This window comes from Epinephelus fuscoguttatus, linkage group LG13, assembly GCF_011397635.1.
Source record: "Epinephelus fuscoguttatus linkage group LG13, E.fuscoguttatus.final_Chr_v1".
In the NCBI taxonomy this organism is placed as follows: domain Eukaryota; kingdom Metazoa; phylum Chordata; class Actinopteri; order Perciformes; family Serranidae; genus Epinephelus; species Epinephelus fuscoguttatus.
Genome location: NC_064764.1, coordinates 125,763 through 144,686, shown reverse-complemented (window position 1 = coordinate 144,686; position 18,924 = coordinate 125,763). Strand labels below are relative to the sequence as shown.

Below are 18,924 nucleotides of genomic sequence, written 5' to 3'. Positions count from 1 at the left end.
CTTTGCTTTCAATAACTGCATCGAGCCTGTGACCCATTGACATCACCAAACTTTTGCATTCTTCTTTTGTGATGCTTTTCCAGGCTTTCACCGCAGCCTCTTTCAGTTGTTGTTTGTTTTGGGGGGTTACTCCCTTCAGTCTCTTCAGCAGGTAAAATGCATGCTCTATTGGGTTTCAGTCTGGAGACTGACATGGCCAGTCTAAAACCTTCCACTTCTTGCCCCTGATGAACTCCTTTGTTGTTTTGGCAGTGTGTTTTGGGTCATTATCTTGCTGCATGATGAAGGATCTCCCAATCAGTTTGGTTGCATCTTTCTTTAAATTAGAGATGAAGATGAAAGAGCCCGTCCCAGAAGAAGCCATGCAAGCCCAAGCCATGACATTACCTCCACCGTGTTTCACAGATGAGCTTGTATGTTTGGGATCATGAGCAGATCCTTTCTTTCTCCAAACTTTCGCCTTTCTGTCACTTTGGAAAAAGTTAATCTTTGTCTCATCAGTCCATAAAACTTTTTCCCAAAATTTTTGAGGCTCATCTCTGAACCTTTTGGCAAATTCCAGCCTGGCCTTCCTATTCTTCTTGCTAATGAGTGGTTTGCATCTTCTGGTGTAGCCTCTGTACTTTTGTTCATGAAGTCTTCTGCAAACAGTAGATTGTGATACTTTCACTCCTGCCCCCTGGAGGTTGTTGCTGATGTCACTAACAGTTGTTTTAGGGTCTTTCTTTACAACTCTCACAATGTTTCTGTCATCAACTGCTGATGTTTTCCTTGTGTTCGACATCTGTTGCTTAGTACACCAGTGGTTTCTTTCTTCTTCTTGGCTATGGCCAATGTTTGTGCAATGGCTCTGATTGATCTTCTCTCAGATTCAAAATTGCTTCTTTTTCAACCATAGACAGCTCTCTGGTTTTCATGTTGGTTCCACCTCTAAATGCAGTCTGCACAGGCAAAATCTATCGTACCCAATCTGAAACTGAGCTCAGACATTCAGTGCTATTTATTGTTTGAATAATCAATGTAATTGGGAGACACCTGGGCAACAAAACACACCTGTCAGTGACATGTTCCAATACTTTTGCTCTCATGAAAAATGGGTGGGTTCAAACAAAAGGTGCTATCTTCTAAGTTGTGTATCAGATCCAGATGTAAATACCTGGAAATAAAAACTGAAATGTTGATCTCTTGTCCCATATTCATCTTTTGATGTCAAACCCAAATATTTTCAGTCTACAACAAAAATAAAGGAACTGGCCTCACTGTTCCAATACTTTTGGAGGGCACTGTATATTATTGAAAAAGCTCCTTCATTATGGGTTTCAACAAACTGCTCTTGACTGGATTCATGCTTATTTATTTGAGAGAACACAATCGTTTTTTATAAATGGATCTTATTCTTTTCCTCTAAACATACAGTGTGGCGTGCCTCAAGGCAGTTGTCTTGGGCCTCTCCTTTATCTGCTGTATACAAATGATATTTCATATGCTTTATTCCGATCAAAAATGACAATTTTTGCGGATGATACTACTGTGTATGTACCGGGGTATTGATGTGCAGACATACAGACATCACTGCAGTAAGATCGATAGAGACGATTAAGGATTGGGTTGATATGAACAAACTCGTACTGAATATAAGGAAAACAAAAGTAATGCTTATAGGTTCTGTGAGGAAGAAGCAAGCACTGCCCTGTTTTCAGCTCATGACAAATGGTACAATGATCGAACAAATAGATGAGACTAGACTGTTAGGTGTTCAACTTGATAGTCATCTGTCTTGGACACCACATATATCTAATCTATGTAAGAAGCTGGTTCAGACTGCTGTTATGGTTGGTAGAATAGCCAAATATTTATCCACAAAAATATTAAGACAAGTGACCCACGCTTTAATTGCGAGTCAGGTGAATTATTGTGCTGCGGTTTGGGGTAATGCTGGAGTGGGAGAAATAGAAGTAGACTCCAAACTGCACAAAATAAGGCTGCAAGAATTATTCTTAGATGTCCAAATGATACTCCTATTGAAGACCGATACAAAATACTGGAATGGTCGTATATCAGGGACATAATAGCTAGAAATGTTCTTCAATTATTTTATAACTTACATGTTAAAAAGAAGCCAAAACTGTTGATAAGCAGGTTCCAGCAGGTGAAAGACAGACATTTAGTCAGCACAAGAGCAGCTAGCACAAGTGATTATGTTTTACCCAGAACTAGGCTTGTAATTGGTAAAAGGATGTTTTGTTTTTGTGCTGTGAAGTTATGGAATGGTTTACCTGATCTCATTAGGAATTTACCTGAAAAATATTTTAAACAAAACATTAGGGGTGTCTTTTAAGGAGTATTTGAAGTTTTATTGTAATTGTATGACTGTGATTGAGGGTATAGCTTTTATGTAATATTATCTGTATAGGCTTTGTTGTGTGTGTGTATAATACCATCCATGTGTTGTATGTATGTTTTTTGGTTTGTGTCTGTTCTATATTGTATTGTGTTTCAGTTATACTGTATTGTGTTTATTTTGTAATGTTTTTATGCTATGGACTCTTGGAAGAATAGCCCAAGTGGGCTAAAAGAGATCCGAATAAACAAACAAACAAACAAACACTGAAAGAGCCGCTAAAACAGCCAGCTGAGGTGCTGGAATTTGCTTTTGCAAAGTATTGTATTGCTTTCAAAAACAAGGTATCACTGAGTTGATGCATGATAAACAATAAAAATTACAGGAAACAGCAGGGTTTGTGGAAAAAAATCTTTTGTGGGACCACACTCAAAGTTTTGAACGTGTGACCCCTCACTGTGGTCTATTGCACACCCAGCATCATGATGGCTACATCCAGTAGTGTCAGCAATTTCAACTCCCTGTAAGCAAAAACCTAAGCATTCCTTTTCTGACAGTTTTTAAAAAAAAAAAAAATTTATTCTGGCTACAGTATGATGTCAGCTTGTGACCGATATCTTTATTTGGTCATCCGCTCCAGGCACAGTACTTCAAGTGTTAACATTACATAGCCTACACTGCTGATTTGGGATCAGATTCCTACTGGAACATGTCTGGTTATGTTTAAAGCTTTAAGCTTTTATTGGTTAATTTCAGGGTAAAGAGTGCTGCTGTTTTGCGTTAGTCATTTCCCCCACTGCAACGACAGCACAGAGATGCCCATAAGACCCTTTAAATTCTCACCAGTCAGAGCAGACTGGGCTTTTCAGGAGGGGGGCTTAAAGAGACAGGCCTAAACAAAGTCTTTTCAGACAAAGGATAAAAATAGGTTGAATGCTCTGCTCCCCATGGTGGTGAGACGGGCGGAGGGGACAGACGCAGTGGCGGCTGCTGGTCTTTCAAGGAGGGGAAGCTCATTTTCGGCCTACATCATAAAATGTGTCCGTTTATTTATACGTATTTGCACCAAATCAATCTGAGGTGTTGATCTGGCCTGCTGTTTAACTCTAAGTTTCTTCTCGTAAGGAAGACTATCAAATGGCTTCGCCAAAATCCGGTCAACAATATTCAAATTGTCTGCCATTATGTGCAGCTTGCTAGCTCGCTCGCTAGCTGAGGCTGCTGCGCGAGGCTAGTGTGACCACCTGTGAGTGCTTTGGGACGGTGGAGGGGCTCACAGCAGCACTCGCTGCTCGTTGGGGACAGTAACTGCAGAGCGACAGAAGTCAGAATCTCCAAACACAAGTACAGTCTCCAATAACACCAAAAAAAGATGCTAGATTTGTCACTAGTCGTTTTTAACAAAGAAAAAGTCACTAAGAGGTTTGGAAAAGTCTCCAGATCAACTCGGAACGACGGAATGAAACTTGGAAAATGCTCCGGTGGTGGTTTATATTTCAAGATCCGCTCATTCGCTGTCAATCAAAAAGGGATTCAGCCTCAGACAGATCAATCATCCAATCATCATGCCGAAGCCCAGCGTCCAGGCCAGCCGAGGCCAGACCACTGCCCCATAGACCCCCAGAGATGCTGAGCATCCGATGGGCGGGACAAAACCGAGCATTTATCCAATGACTGTCTAGTTTCGCTGCAGTGGAACAACCCACTCTATGCTTCCCCTTTGAAGTCTTTGGACGCTGAGCTTCGACACTGTTTAATGCACTGTGACGCTACGGGAATGAATGAGAAGAAAGTCACGTCAGTGACCTGTGATAAGTAGCTGATTCTGAACAAAAGTTGAACGCGTTCTAGCGCATATTTAGTCAATGAAATGTAAACACAACAGTACATATTTGACCACTTATTTTTTGACATTTTAGTGGAAGCTGAGCTTTCCTTGCAGTCTTAGAGCAATCGCCATTGGTGTGGAGGAAGAGGATCTGAGGGAGCAGGAGGGAGTGGGAACATGGAGGAGGTCGGACAGATATGGGGGGGCGAGGTTGTGGATGGCCTTGAATGTTAACAGGAGGACTTTAAAGCCTTAAGCATATCACACAGAATGGAAGTGTGCATCTACTGCTAGCTCACCCAGCACCACTGAACTAGCTTATATAGCAGCTCTGCAGAGGAGGATGCCATTAATGTTTACATCTCACCCTGTCACAAGCAAAAGCCTCTCGTCCAAGAGTAGACGCTTCCCTCTGTGCAGTGATACGGTTGGCGGGTGCAGTTTGGCAGAGAGAAATTAGTTCCTACATGAAACTGCTCATAACAAGGTCTGTAGATTATCTTGAGTAACCAGGTCACGATTTCTATAAAGAGACATTGCTGTTGAGATTTTTAAATATACTTTTTTTTTTGGGCGCATTGAGCACTGCATGTCAAGTGCCATCTAGTTCCATTGTATTAGAGAGAAGGCAGGCATCTCTACTGCCAATATCTCTTGGCAACAATGCTTGACAACTCACATCAAAACAATCTAGATTGATTAAAAAGCTCTACAGGTGGAGTTCCGGTTGGGCAAGCGAGGCGATGGCGGCGTAGGAAAATGGGCTCCCAACATTTTGAGTTAAAAGTTACCCCACTACAACTCGAATAGTTTTAAAACTTTCAGTACAGGTCGTCCTAGCATTGTGGGTCTCAAGGATGCCTAAATTAAAGCCAAAAAAGTCAACGCAGTTGGTGTTACTTGAGCGAGACGAAGTTAGCCAGGAGCCCCCGGCTAGCAGCATAATGGAGGACAACGACACGCAATCAGACAACGACAAGGAGCTGGTGGAAGAAGCGGGCCTGGGTCTTATATTGAAAGAACTGAGGGAGTTTAGGAGAGACAGCAGTCAGCAGCTGAAAGAGATACGAGAGGAAATAAACAAAACTAACACAAGAATCGAGGAGGCTGAAAAAAGGATCGACAGTGCCAAAACTCGGATACAAGTGACGGAAGAAGCGGTTATGGAGCTGCTGGGGCTACAGATTCACCTGGATGAAAAGCTGACGGATTTGGAGAGCTGCTCCAGGAGAGAGAACATCAGAATCCACGGAGTTAAAGAGGGGGCAGAGGAGGACTCTCCGTCGATGGTGGAATACGTGGAGCACTTGCTCTGGGGGGGTCTGGGGCTCCAGGACTCCTTTGAGCTGCGGGTGGAGAGAGCCCACCGCGTCTTGATGCCGAAGCCGCCATCGGGAGCTCCACCAAAGTCAATTGTGGCCAAATTGTCAAGCTACAGGATGAAAGAGGAGATACTGAGACTGGCCTGGCAGAAGCGTGGATTTCAACGTCACGAAAAAAGGGTTAATCTGGACCACGACTATACGCCTGATGTGTTGAAAAAACGAAGGGAATATGCTGATGCGAAGTCGCTGCTGAAGGAGAAGAAAATCAAATTTCAGACTCCGTTCCCGGCCCAGTTAAGAGTTTTTTACCCAGAGGGAATGGTGCTGTATGGATCAGCGGAGAAGGCGACCGGGAACATGGCGAAGAGGGGGTTCCCAGTATCAGAGCAGATACAGTGGTTCACGTGGTGCACGAGAACGGACAAAGTCGGGAGCTACAAAGAGAACCTGCAGGCCTTTAGACGCCCGGATCCGATGTGACTGTCAGAGAACTGTAAATCATGGTTCGGTGGAAAAAGGGGTGAGTTTCTGTTGTAATTAGGGGACGCCGGGGACCCGGCTCCCAGCAGAGGGAGGACAGACTGCAAACAAGAATTGCACATTATAAGAACATTTTATAGGCCATAACTAAGGATATAATGTAAATGTTGGGCCTTTGTTTTTCTTTTTGCCATGTAGCCGGATGATCAATAGTATGCACAAACTCTTACAAGTGACTGAGGGCCCTCACACACCGGCTGGTGAGGGAGGCTCTCCCTCAAAGCCCTCTTGCCATCGGGGCTTAATTAGGGTCGAGATAAAGACCTCACTATTGGAAGTCTTCATTTCAGATGTCATTGTTTTTGTGTGTTATTCCCCACTAAGGGGCATGTTTTGCTGGTGTTCTTTGCAGCCTTTGGGGTGTTACCTGTGATAAATCTAACTAACAGTGAATATTTGTGGTTGTTATGTGAAGGGGCCTTTTTTTTCCTTCTCTTTATTGGACACTAAATGCAAGCAGTTAAAATAGAAACTTATAATGTGAATGGTCTAGTCAATCCTTTTAAGAGAAGCAAGATTTTGACCAAACTGAAAAGAGACAAAGTTGAGGTGGCTTTTCTACAAGAAACGCATCTTTCCAATACAGAGCATGCTAAATTAAAAAGAATGGGCTTTAAGTATCAGTTCTCATCATCATATGCAGCTGGCCATAGGAGGGGGGTGGCAGTGTTAATTTCCAGTAAGATTAATTTTGAGCCCATATTTGAAAAGAAGGACACAGAAGGGAGATGCATTTTTTTGAGAGGGAATTTAAATGGATCATTGATGACTTTATTGAATATTTATGCTCCCCCTAATTCGGATTGGAGTTTGATAATAGCAGAATCTCAAGGTGTCTTAATTTGTAGGGGGGATCTCAATATTAGATTAAGCCCTAAACTTGATTTTTCAAAAGTACATGTTACTCAGCCCAGTCAATTGAACAAAAAGATCAATTTGACAATGGAAGATACTGGTTTAATAGATGTCTGGAGAGAGTTAAATCCTTTGAAGAGAGACTATACATATTTTTCTAATCCACATTTGGTATATTCAAGGATTGATTATTTTTTAATCTTTCGTAAAGATTTGCACAGGGTTGGTGACTGCAGCATAAGGATTATGGACCTTTCAGACCATAGCCCTCTTTATTTAGAACTACATCTCAACCAATATCAGAGAAACACCTTATGGAGATTAAACATTCATATATTGAATCATATCTTCATCTTCTAACCGCTTCATCCTCTTGAGGGTCGCGGGGGGGGCTGGAGCCTATCCCAGTTGACATCGGGCGAGAGGCAGGGTACACCCTGGACAGGTCGCCAGACTATCACAGGGCTGACACATTGAGACAAACAACCATTCACGCTCACATTCACACCTACGGACAATTTAGAGTTACCAATTAACCTAGTCCCCAATCTGCATGTCTTTGGACTGTGGGAGGAAGCCGGAGTGCCCGGAGAGAACCCACGCTGATACGGGGAGAACATGCAAACTCCGCACAGAAGGGCTCCCACGCCCAGGATCGAACCGGCAACCCTCTTGCTGTGAGGCGAGAGTGCTAACCACCACACCACCGTGCCGCCCTATTGAATCATATGAAGGACCAAATTAAGAAAGATATTACTGAGTTTTTGGAACGGAATGACAAATGGTGAGGTTTCACCTCCAATATTGTGGGACACATATAAAGCAGTGCTAAGAGGTAAGATAATTGGATATAGTTCTCATTTAAAGAAAGCTAACAAACAATTAGATCAGCTGCAAGCAGAATTGAAACAGCTAGAACAAAAGCACAAAGATGCAAATGACGAGAAGATTAAAGCACTTAGGAAGAAAAAGAATGAAATAATGAGATGTATACAAGAGATATACAAAAGAAGTTAATATTTACAAAACAGAAATATTATGAAGGGGGAGGGAAAGCCAGCAAATTGTTAGTTTATAGGCTGAAAAGGCAGCAAGCGGAGAATTCAATCCATAAAATTAAAAACCTGATGACTAATGTAATACACCACAAATTGAAAGATATACAAAAGAGTTTTGAGATATATTTTCAAAAACTATACTCTCAACCTCATGTTGACAAAACAAAAATGGAAGAATTTTTTGAGAAGATTCTTCTGCCTAAACAGACCGTTGAACAGAGTAACCGACTTGCAGAGGAAATAACAGAGAAAGAAATTAGCGCAGCCATAGACCATCTTAAATGAGGGAAGGCCCCAGGCCCAGACGGGTTTCCGTCAGAGTGGTACAGGGTAATGGGGGTTTCGTTGATCAATATGTTGCAGTCTACCTTTAATTGGGTCCTTAAAAGGAACATGATACCCCCCTCCGGGAGGGAAGTGGTAATTTCACTTATTCCAGAAGAAGGAAAGGATAAATCGGAATGTAGTAATTATTATTGTAGTAATTATTGTAGTAATTAAGCATATTAAATCAGGATTATAAAATCTTTACACATACACTTGCCAAGCGAATAGAGGGACTGCTACCACAAATCATTAGCCTTGATCAAACAGGTTTTGTGCGTCAGAGACAAACCCAAAATAACATTAGACGGACCTTGCATGTAATAAGTCATATAACAGACAGTAAGCTGTCAGCAGTATTAGTAGGGTTAGACGCAGAAAAAGCTTTTGATTGCGTAAATTGGTCTTTTCTATTTAGAGTTTTGGAGGAATTTGGTATTCACGATTCTTTTATTAAGACAATACAGGCTCTTTATGATAACCCGAGGGCAAGAATTAAAATTAATGGAGTAGTTTCAAACCCCTTTTCACTGGAACACGGAACGAGGCAGGGCTGTCCAATTAGCCCTCTCTTATTCGCAATTTTTATTGAGCCACTTAGTGGATTATTCATAATAAAGACATTAAAGGAATATGTATGAAAGGAGGAGAACAAAAGATTTCCTTGTTTGCCGATGATATATTGTTACAGTTATCCAGCCCAGAACAATCTCTTGTACAGCTGTTTTCACTTTTGGAACAATATGGATCTTTTTCAGGATATAAGTTGAATGTTTCAATAACACAAATTCTTACTTTTAATTACAGTTCCTCAGAAAATGTGAAGAAGAGGTATAACTTGAGATGGAAAGCTGAATCCATGAGATATCTGGGGGTAATATACCTACAGACCTATCAAAATTGTTTGCACTCAACTTTCTCCCCTGAACAACAAAATTAGGGAGGACATACGGAGATGGGACTCAATACCTTTTCTTAATTTTGGATCTTGTATTGAATCAGTTAAAATGATTATTCTGCCGAGAATGTTGTATCTCTTTCAATCCCTTCCACTAGATATATCTGATCAACAGTTTCAGGAGTGGGATAAACTTATCTTGAGATATATTTGGGAGGGGCAAAGACCAAGAATTAAATATCAGAGTTTACAATTGGGTGTGGGGGGGGGCTCCCGTTGCGCTCCCGTGTCTAAAAGATTATTATACTGCTGCTCAACTGAGACCGTTAATATGTTGGTGTAATCCAGAATACAGGGCTAGATGGAGGGAGATTGAGGGGGATATGACAGGGGAGTTTCCAATTCAAGCGGCAATAGGGGATAAGGGGTTGATGAATAAGTTAATGGATCTGGGAAACCCTTGGATTGTTTTGCCACTTAAGCTGTGGAACAGGGTAATAGCTCAAAATCATTTAAAGGAAGCGATAAAAGTTTTGAGGTGGTGTGCGTTTGATCCAGATTTTGTGCCTAAAAATTGGGATGTGAGGTTTAAGGGATGGGTAACTCATGGTTTAACAGCATATTGCACTTTTTTGAGTAAGGGGTCAGTGAACAATTTTCAAAACCTAAAGGGACAATTCAGTTTGAATAATGATGATTTCTATAGATTTCTACAGGCCCGTCATTACATTGAGCAAATTAGGAAGAAGATCACACAAGAGCAAAGGGATAACATTTTATTAAAAGTCTTTATAGATGCTTATGCTTCAGGCCCAAACCAAAAAACCATCTCAAAACTTTATAGGGGCTTACAATAAATGAAAAGTAGCTCACTGCATGTAAAACAGAAATGGGAGAAGGAAGGGAACTTAGTTCTAAATGGAGAAGACTAGGAACAGTTATGTGGGATACAATGGAAAACTTCAAATTCAGCACTTTGGAGAGAGTTCTGCTAGAAAAGCCTTATCAGATTCTTTATAATGCCAGCTCAAAAAAGACACTACACCAACTCATCTGCATGTTGGAGACAGTGCGGATGCCTTGAGGCATATCACTTTCACATATTCTGGTCTTGTCCAGTATTGTTACCTTTTTGGCAGGAGGTCTATCAAATTGTGCTATAGGAAAGCCATTACAAGGAAGTGGTTAAAACTAGAAAAACCTACGGTGGATAAGTGGATTGACATTATTTATGACATTTTTAAGATGGAAAGAATTACATTTGCCATGAGACTGCAACAAAGTGTGTTTTTGAAAAGATGGGAAAGATGGATCATGTATGTTACACCGGTGCGACCATCTTTTGTCTAATGCTAAATTGTATGTCCCTTTTCTCCTATTCTTCCCCGTTTTACTTCATTTTTAAAGTTTTCTTTTTTTTTTTTTTTTAATATCGCAGAGGTGCACTCCAGCGTTCCTGTTCTACGAAGTTTAGTTCTTATATTGTATTAACAGATTGCCTTATAAGATGGTGGAAGGACCAATCATTCATCTCTGTATTATATATAGTCTTGGATATACTGTGGAGATTCAACTGTAATTTACGGATGAATGGATGAGAATGAAAAAATGTTATGTCAATGAACATGTGAACCATGTAAAATCCTAATAAAAAGAGAAGTGGACAAAGAAAGCTCTACAGGTAGGAGTCCAAATTAGTTTTTTTGATTTTGTGGTGAGCTGTCCCTTTAAGCCTGACACATACCTGTGCACCATCCCAGGTCCTTTGCACATCAAAGATGAGTCCTCTATACAAGTCCCTCAGCTGCTGGAATCTCTTCATTGAAGGAACTCTGAGCTGCAGAACCAAACAGTTCCCACAGCCTGACACAGACACATCAGGAAGTCCCAACACAGCTACGGAGAGCAATAAACTCAGTGTCAGTCTACTGGGAGAGTTTCATTACAGGACAAATAGTCATAATTTAAAAAAACTGAGATGTTTGCAATTCTGATGCTGGACAGCAGTCCCATGTTCACTCAATTTCCAACATGTCGAAACAGAAATAATGTGAGCTAAGTACACTGCATATACTATGTTTATATAAATTGACCAATGTATATGTCTACTGTGCACTTAGAACAACTGTGGATTTTTAGTTTGTTTGGAGAAATGTTTGTAACTTTTAAATCTTCCATATAAGTGTGTCTCACTGTCTGACAGAGGCTGGAACCACCCTGATTCAGTCCAGCCGGACGTCTGTGTGGATGTGAAGGCCTGGACACGGGCACGGTAGTGATCGAAGGGGTCCTTAAATGTTTGAGTTAGATTACATGTCTGTCCAGCTGTCAGCTCTGAACAAGCAGCTACCGGTTTCCACATGTTCTTCTTCTTCCTCCAAAGTGAAAGAAAATACAGAGGGAAAGAGAAAAAGATGGAGGACCACTGGTAAGGAAAGAATGTGTCATCCTAAAAAAACTTAGACCAACTTAGATCACTTAGACCACAGCAGGTGGAAGTCAGTGCAGAGGCAGAGGGAGAGAAAACAGAACTGTCAACATGACGATTAGCATAATACCACAGATAACATTCACAGCAGAGTAGAAAGGCAACTAACTGGGCTGTGTGCATCATCCTGGGATAAAGAACACACACTTGTTGTGATATTGCTACAGTTACTAAAAAAGTGCTTACTCACAGCGTTTAAGAAGTTCCTCAGAAACAAAAGTGAAACATCTGGCAGACTGTGCTGAGCAGGAGGTTAGCATTATCATCATGGAATACATTTCAGACTATTATAAACAGAGAAATATGAGATGCTGTTGCCATTCAGGGATGATGCTCTGTGGGCCTGTCCACCACTTTGATCCAGACTAAAATATCTCAACAACTGGTAGATGGATTAGGATGAAATTTTGTACAGACATTTTATAGTCCCAAGAGGGTTAATCATAACCTCTGATATGCCACCAAGTCATCCAGGGAAAATTCTCAAATTTCTCAAACCATGTTGGTTTGACTGCTATAAAATTTGGTACAGATTTCCATGTTGCCATCAGGATAAACAGATATAACATTGGTGATCCCTTGGCACTAAAAGGGAACTACACCCATTTTCCAAATTCATATATGTTATTCCTATGGTGTAAGACAGTCCAAAAATATTAGCAAAAATGAACAACTCTTTCCGAAATCCAATAACCAGAGTGCTAAATTCTGTGCTCTCTGTAAGAACTGCCATTTGGCTTGTTGCTCAACTTGATGCTTACATATTAAACTAGAGACCATCTTGTGATGGGATCAGTCCAGCCGTGATACAGTGATCCACAATCTGTGACTTAAAATGAATGTGGGCCAGGGCCTATGCCCCCCCACAAAGGCCTCTGCCCTACTTTCAGCCCCTCTATTTTTGCCCCCCCTTGCTCCTACCACATCATTAAACTCTACTTTCATTTTGATCTCGACTGCGCACTCGTAAAGTTCGTGACTGCATCTTGAACAGTTCAGAACAAAATTTTGTCCACAGACAGACAGACAGACAGACAGACAGACAAAAAACACCTCCCCAAATACTCAAAACAGCATCTGTTGTAGTTCCTGTTACAACAGGTGTCATTAAAACCACATTTTACCACAATGACAAACACACACACACACACGTACCATACGTACAAAGTTGTAGGCTATAAACCCTGTGTGGGTGGGAACCCTTGCAGAGTCATAGCAGATCACATGCTCTACCACAGAAGCCATTTTAAGCATTTAACCAGGTGTTTATGTCTTTTGTGCTAAAGTCACAATTGTGCAAGCAGAAAACTTTACAGGTGTGTAGCTGTGATCACAATGAAGGCTGAGTTAAATGATGTGGTCCAAGCAAGGGGGTGGGAAGATGGGGGGTAGGAAATAGGTAAGGAGCTGTTAATTCCCCCACTTTACACCCCTGGCTGACTTTTTTTTAAATTGTAGATTGCTGCAAAAAAAAATCTGAAGTGATCCCATAACAAGATAGTCTCTATGGTAATGTTTCAGGCTTGACAAAGCACAGATCTCACAAGCTCAGTTTTCTCCAGAGAGGTCTGACTTTGGAAAACAGCTCAGTCAGTGGTGGACTGTTCATGTTAATAACTCAGCATCAGAGGACAGCACTTGTCAATCATCTACTATTCAGCCTACATGAAATAAGAGTCATTCCAAGAGGAGAAAGACTTTGTGAGGCTGACTGTTTCATGTTCCTGTAAGGAAATGGCTTTGTGACACTGTAATTAAGAGGATACCAGTAAATAACTAGAGAATAATAGGCCTACCATTAATGTATGAATGATGTGGAATATTTTAAGGTTGTTTGAAAAGCTGACTGCACTGCAATGCTGGCTTAAGTGTGTAAGAAAAAGGTGAAGCCACTTTAGCTGTGAGCATTCTGCCCCATAGAAACCCACGGTAAAACCTAAGCAGGGAATTTTTACCATGCTTTGAATATTTCAAAAAGTTTGAATAGGATTTGAAAGTTGAATACAAGTAAGAATGTGAAAAAGATGACGAACATTTTGAAGTCTGAATGAAGTTTCTACGTGAATGTATGAATGAGGAGCTAGGCTTTGAAGATTTCTCTATTCATTTGAATGGGGAAAAATGCCCCAAAAAATGCTGAATATTTTGGAAAGTATGAAAGATATGAATGAGAAAAGTCATAGCAAGTCCGTCCTAATTACAATGAATATTTTGATGTTTGAATGAAGTTTGTATGTTGAAAATTGTGGAAGGAGTAAGTAGTAGTGCCGCAAAAGAAAAGTGGGTGGAATAATAAGAACTAGAGAATGCAATTTCTGAAGAAATTGCAGGTGTGAATGCTGCATGCTGAATAGCTGACGCTACACTGCAATGCTGGCTTTAAACGCTGAATAATATCATTAATGTATGAATGATGTGGAACACTTGAAGGTTTTTTTTTTAAAAGCTTACACTACACTCCAATGCTGACTTAAATGTTTAGGAAGAAGGTAAAGCCATAGGAATAAGTAAAAAGGTTGAAGGGGGTCACGTGAGTTTGAATGTTATTGAAAAGTTGAATGATACCAATATTGTGGAATATGCCAAGATTCTTAAAAAGCTGACGCTACACTGCAAGGCTGGCTTAACTGTGTAAAAATGAGGTATAAAGTATTAGGAATAGCTGAGAGAGTGGAAATGGGTCCAATTAGTGTGTGTGTGTGTGTGTGTGTGTGTGTGTGTGAAACTGCACTCATGAGCTCAGGTTGCCATGGTAATGTAAACTGCTCGTGACTTCTGGCTGAGGCAGTTAGTCTCACAGAGATTTATCAGAGGTGCACTTCTCAAACTGCTGGCCTTTCCTCAAAAACAATAACTCAGATCATTCTGATTTTTTAGCTCTATGCACTGTCAGTTGAGTCCTCCACTCTAGCTGTGAAACATTCCGCCCATAGAGACCCATTATAAATTCTGAGGAGGGCATATTTTCCATGCTCTGAACAAGTTTGAATGAAGTTTCTATATGAATGTATGAATGAGGAGAATGCATGAAAAAGCATGAAACTGTGTCAAGTTTGAAGAGTCTTGAATGGGGGAAAATGACAAAAAAAAACCCAGAATATTTCAGAAAGTATGAATGTTATGAATGAGAAAAGTCATAGCTGGTGATTCCTAATGGAGCTGAATATTTTGTTGTTTGAATGGTGTCAATATATTGAAGTATGCTTTCACACCCAATAAAGAATTCCGAAGCTGTAGAGTAACATAGGTTCTGAAAGCTTTCTTATTCACACCCAATAAGTATGAGGAATAGTAACTGGTCGTGCCTGTGTTGCACAGCAGGCACCCCTAATAAACATGAGGAATAGTAACTATATTCAGTTTTGAAAAAAATCTAAGCATATGTTTAAAATGTTGGTTTCAGTATATGTATATACACACACACACACACACACACACACACACACATACATATATATATATATATATATATATATACAGTACAGGCCAAAAGTTTGGACACACCTTCTCATTCAATGCCTTTTCTTTATTTTCATGACTATTTACATTGTAGATTCTCACTGAAGGCATCAAAACTATGAATGAACACATGTGGAGTTATGTACTTAACAAAAAAAGGTGAAATAACTGAAAACATGTTTTATGTTCTAGTTTCTTCAAAATAGCCACCCTTTGCTCTGATTACTGCTTTGCACACTCTTGGCATTCTCTCCATGAGCTTCAAGAGGTAGTCACCTGAAATGGTTTCCACTTCACAGGTGTGCCTTATCAGGGTTAATTAGTGGAATTTCTTGCTTTATCAATGGGGTTGGGACCATCAGTTGTGTTGTGCAGAAGTCCGGTTAATACACAGCCGACAGCCCTATTGGACAACTGTTAAAATTCATATTATGGCAAGAACCAATCAGCTAACTAAAGAAAAACGAGTGGCCATCATTACTTTAAGAAATGAAGGTCAGTCAGTCCGGAAAATTGCAAAAACTTTAAATGTGTCCCCAAGTGGAGTCGCAAAAAACCATCAAGCGCTACAACGAAACTGGCACACATGAGGACCGACCCAGGAAAGGAAGACCAAGAGTCACCTCTGCTTCTGAGAATAAGTTCATCCGAGTCACCAGCCTCAGAAATCGCAAGTTAACAGCAGCTCAGATCAGAGACCAGATGAATGCCACACAGAGTTCTAGTAGCAGACCCATCTCTAGAACAACTGTTAAGAGGAGACTGCGCGAATCAGGCCTTCATGGTCAAATAGCTGCTAGGAAACCACTGCTAAGGAGAGGCAACAAGCAGAAGAGATTTGTTTGGGCCAAGAAACACAAGGAATGGACATTAGACCAGTGGAAATCTGTGCTTTGGTCTGATGAGTCCAAATTTGAGGTCTTTGGTTCCAACCGCCGTGTCTTTGTGAGACGCAGAAAAGGTGAACGGATGGATTCCACATGCCTGGTTCCCACTGTGAAGCATGGAGGAGGAGGTGTGATGGTGTGGGGGTGTTTTGCTGGTGACACTGTTGGGGATTTATTCAAAATTGAAGGCACACTGAACCAGCATGGCTACCACAGCATCCTGCAGCGACATGCCATCCCATCCGGTTTGCGTTTAGTTGGACGATCATTTATTTTTCAACAGGACAATGACCCCAAACACACCTCCAGGCTGTGTAAGGGCTATTTGACCAAGAAGGAGAGTGATGGAGTGCTGCGGCAGATGACCTGGCCTCCACAGTCACCGGACCTGAACCCAATCGAGATGGTTTGGGGTGAGCTGGACCGCAGAGTGAAGGCAAAGGGGCCAACAAGTGCTAAACACCTCTGAGAACTCCTTCAAGACTGTTGGAAAACCATTTCAGGTGACTACCTCTTGAAGCTCATCGAGAGAATGCCAAGAGTGTGCAAAGCAGTAATCAGAGCAAAGGGCTATTTTGAAGAAACTAGAATATAAAACATGTTTTCAGTTATCTCACCTTTTTTTGTTAAGTACATAACTCCACGTGTTCATTCATAGTTTTGATGCCTTCAGTGAGAATCTACAATGTAAATAGTCATGAAAATAAAGAAAACGCATTGAATGAGAAGGTGTGTCCAAACTTTTGGCCTGTACTGTATATATATATATATATATATACACACACACAGACACACACACACACACATATATATATAGAGCATTTTCCATTTGCATTTTATGAATTAGGCTATATTCCAAATGTAGCATTTTTCTATGAAGACGTGGGATATACTGGTATTAATCAGGTTTTAATAGCATTATTTGGACATGTATACAGCACATTTGGAATATGCATCTCAATTTAGGGTTGCCTGCTTTTTAAACATTATGAAAGACTTGGATAGCAACAGGTTTTTGGATATGCAAAAAATATCACAACACCGACCTTTTTGAGAAGGTGGTCTATTGGGTGAAAGAGAAAGGCTGTGCTCACACGGTCCAACAAGTCTGCCACTGGTGGAAATTTTCATTTTCATAAGCCATGTAAACAGTGTAGTAGGAATATTGTCTCTTTCGGAATAAAACAAAAAAATAACTATTTTGTGCATGTAAACGTAGTGACTGTCTTATCACCTCTCTTTTCTTTCCTCTCTAACCAAGCTTTGTGATGCCCATCGACTGAATACCTGGGGCAGAGGATTTGAACAGTGAAGTGGGTGTCAGAGGGAGTCTCGTGGCCAGGCAGGAAGCTCAGTGTGTGCTCCATGTTGAAGGAGGAGATGGAGACGTTGGAAGGTTCAGGGAGGGAAACACATACCACTGAACAGGAGAAAAGAAAATTCACTTTGGAATTCAAAGGGACAGTAACATTATTAGATATTTTAATAATATTGTTTGGTCTTTCTTATTGTTTTATAACTCTGCATCACTAAACAGTGCTAAATCAGCTGTCTGCACAAATTACTGACACATTTCCTGATGCTATGCATGCAAGTGAGCTAATTCTGAGCTGTGAGGAACTACCTGGTTTTACAGAATTACAACGCATTTACTGCCTCTGCCAACATCCATATATACATCTACACAGCTGCTACAAATCTCAGTCCAAAAGTGTAAAAACAAATAAAGGGAGCTAATTAAAACACAGACACATTGCCCCTGCACAACAAAGCTCTCAAGTACATGAACAGTACAACATGTATTCATCTCAAATAGTCACCATGTAAACCCCCTACTTCCTCCCCACCTCCAATCCAGGGAGCATTACCAAGGTGTAAATGCAGAAGAAGAAGCATCCACAACTCCATCTTCCCTCCATGGACTGTTATGGCTCGTAGTAAAACCTCTTACTCAAGATAAGGCTCGTTTTTGGGTTTGAGCACACAACATATAGAGGAGGATGGGAGGGAACTGGGGTTATGTGTGGGGGTTGGGAAACTTAGCACCACTGATTATCATGTGCAGGGCTGAGTTTCTATTTCCCCAGAAGTCCCTCCCTTTGTGATCTGCCCCTCAGATCCTGCATTTAACTGTGTGAGCTGTCACAGTCGCCTGACAGACAATGGTCCCAACTTGAGTCAGCAAACTTGACTTTAATTTGCCTTTGTGTCTGACCCCTAAGACTTTTATTTGTAGTTCTCATGCTGACTCTCATGCTGTGCTTTGGTATCCTTCTGCACAAAGTAAGCTTGAAAAATTTGTGTTTTTACTGCAGTTAAACAAATGACAGAACATGGCTTGCTATTTAAATGTAAGTTTATTAGTTGTGAAATGTACATGTTTCCAGCTGGACACTGAGTAATGAAACTAATGAAACTAAAGTACAAAAACGTCACACTTATGGAAGCTGTTTGACAATGTTGTTTGAAGTTGGCTGCACACAGTAACTTGCAATAAAACATGGTTTATATTATGATCCTGATACAATGTGTAACTTGTATAATAAAAAATGCAATGTTAGTATGACTGTACACTGAACATAAAATGAAAACAATATGGCAAAATAAAAACATGTATATAACCATACAATGCGGAGACTGTGTGACATTCATTAACTAACATTCCTCAGGCACAACTCAGACATGATTAAGTACACAGCTGATGGGCTCTACTTGTTACAGACATGCATGATGTAGAACAACCTATACACTTACAGTTAGGATTTCTAAAAATAAAAATACAAGGTAGATGATCCTTTTTAGTGAAACCCATCCTGATTAACTGGAGTTTCCCAATCTTAATGGTGCTCAAAGTGCTTCTGTTTGCAAGAGAAATCTACAAAACAGTACTTTCGGCGAGAGCTGCAATTTACAAATGGTTT

At 40.7% G+C, this 18,924-nt stretch overlaps 1 protein-coding gene across 3 annotated transcripts in view; it reads right to left on the bottom strand.

Annotated features, from left to right (window-relative positions):
• The window catches only part of LOC125900102 (interferon alpha/beta receptor 2-like), a 47,582-nt gene extending 29,572 nt beyond the window's left edge, over positions 1 to 18,010 (bottom strand). The window contains exons 1-4 of one of the 3 annotated variants that reach the window (XM_049594883.1): positions 17,872 to 18,010; positions 17,291 to 17,423; positions 11,363 to 11,544; positions 10,914 to 11,065 (exon numbers count right to left, since the gene is read on the bottom strand). In XM_049594883.1, the coding sequence (XP_049450840.1) occupies positions 10,914 to 11,065; positions 11,363 to 11,544; positions 17,291 to 17,423; positions 17,872 to 17,911 (507 nt within the window). In that variant the 5' untranslated portion in view covers positions 17,912 to 18,010. Of the gene's footprint in view, positions 1 to 10,913; positions 11,066 to 11,362; positions 11,545 to 17,290; positions 17,424 to 17,823 lie in introns of all 3 variants that reach the window. The other 2 variants (XM_049594881.1, XM_049594882.1) reach the window with 2 other exon arrangements.
• Between the last annotated feature and the right edge of the window lie 914 nt (positions 18,011 to 18,924).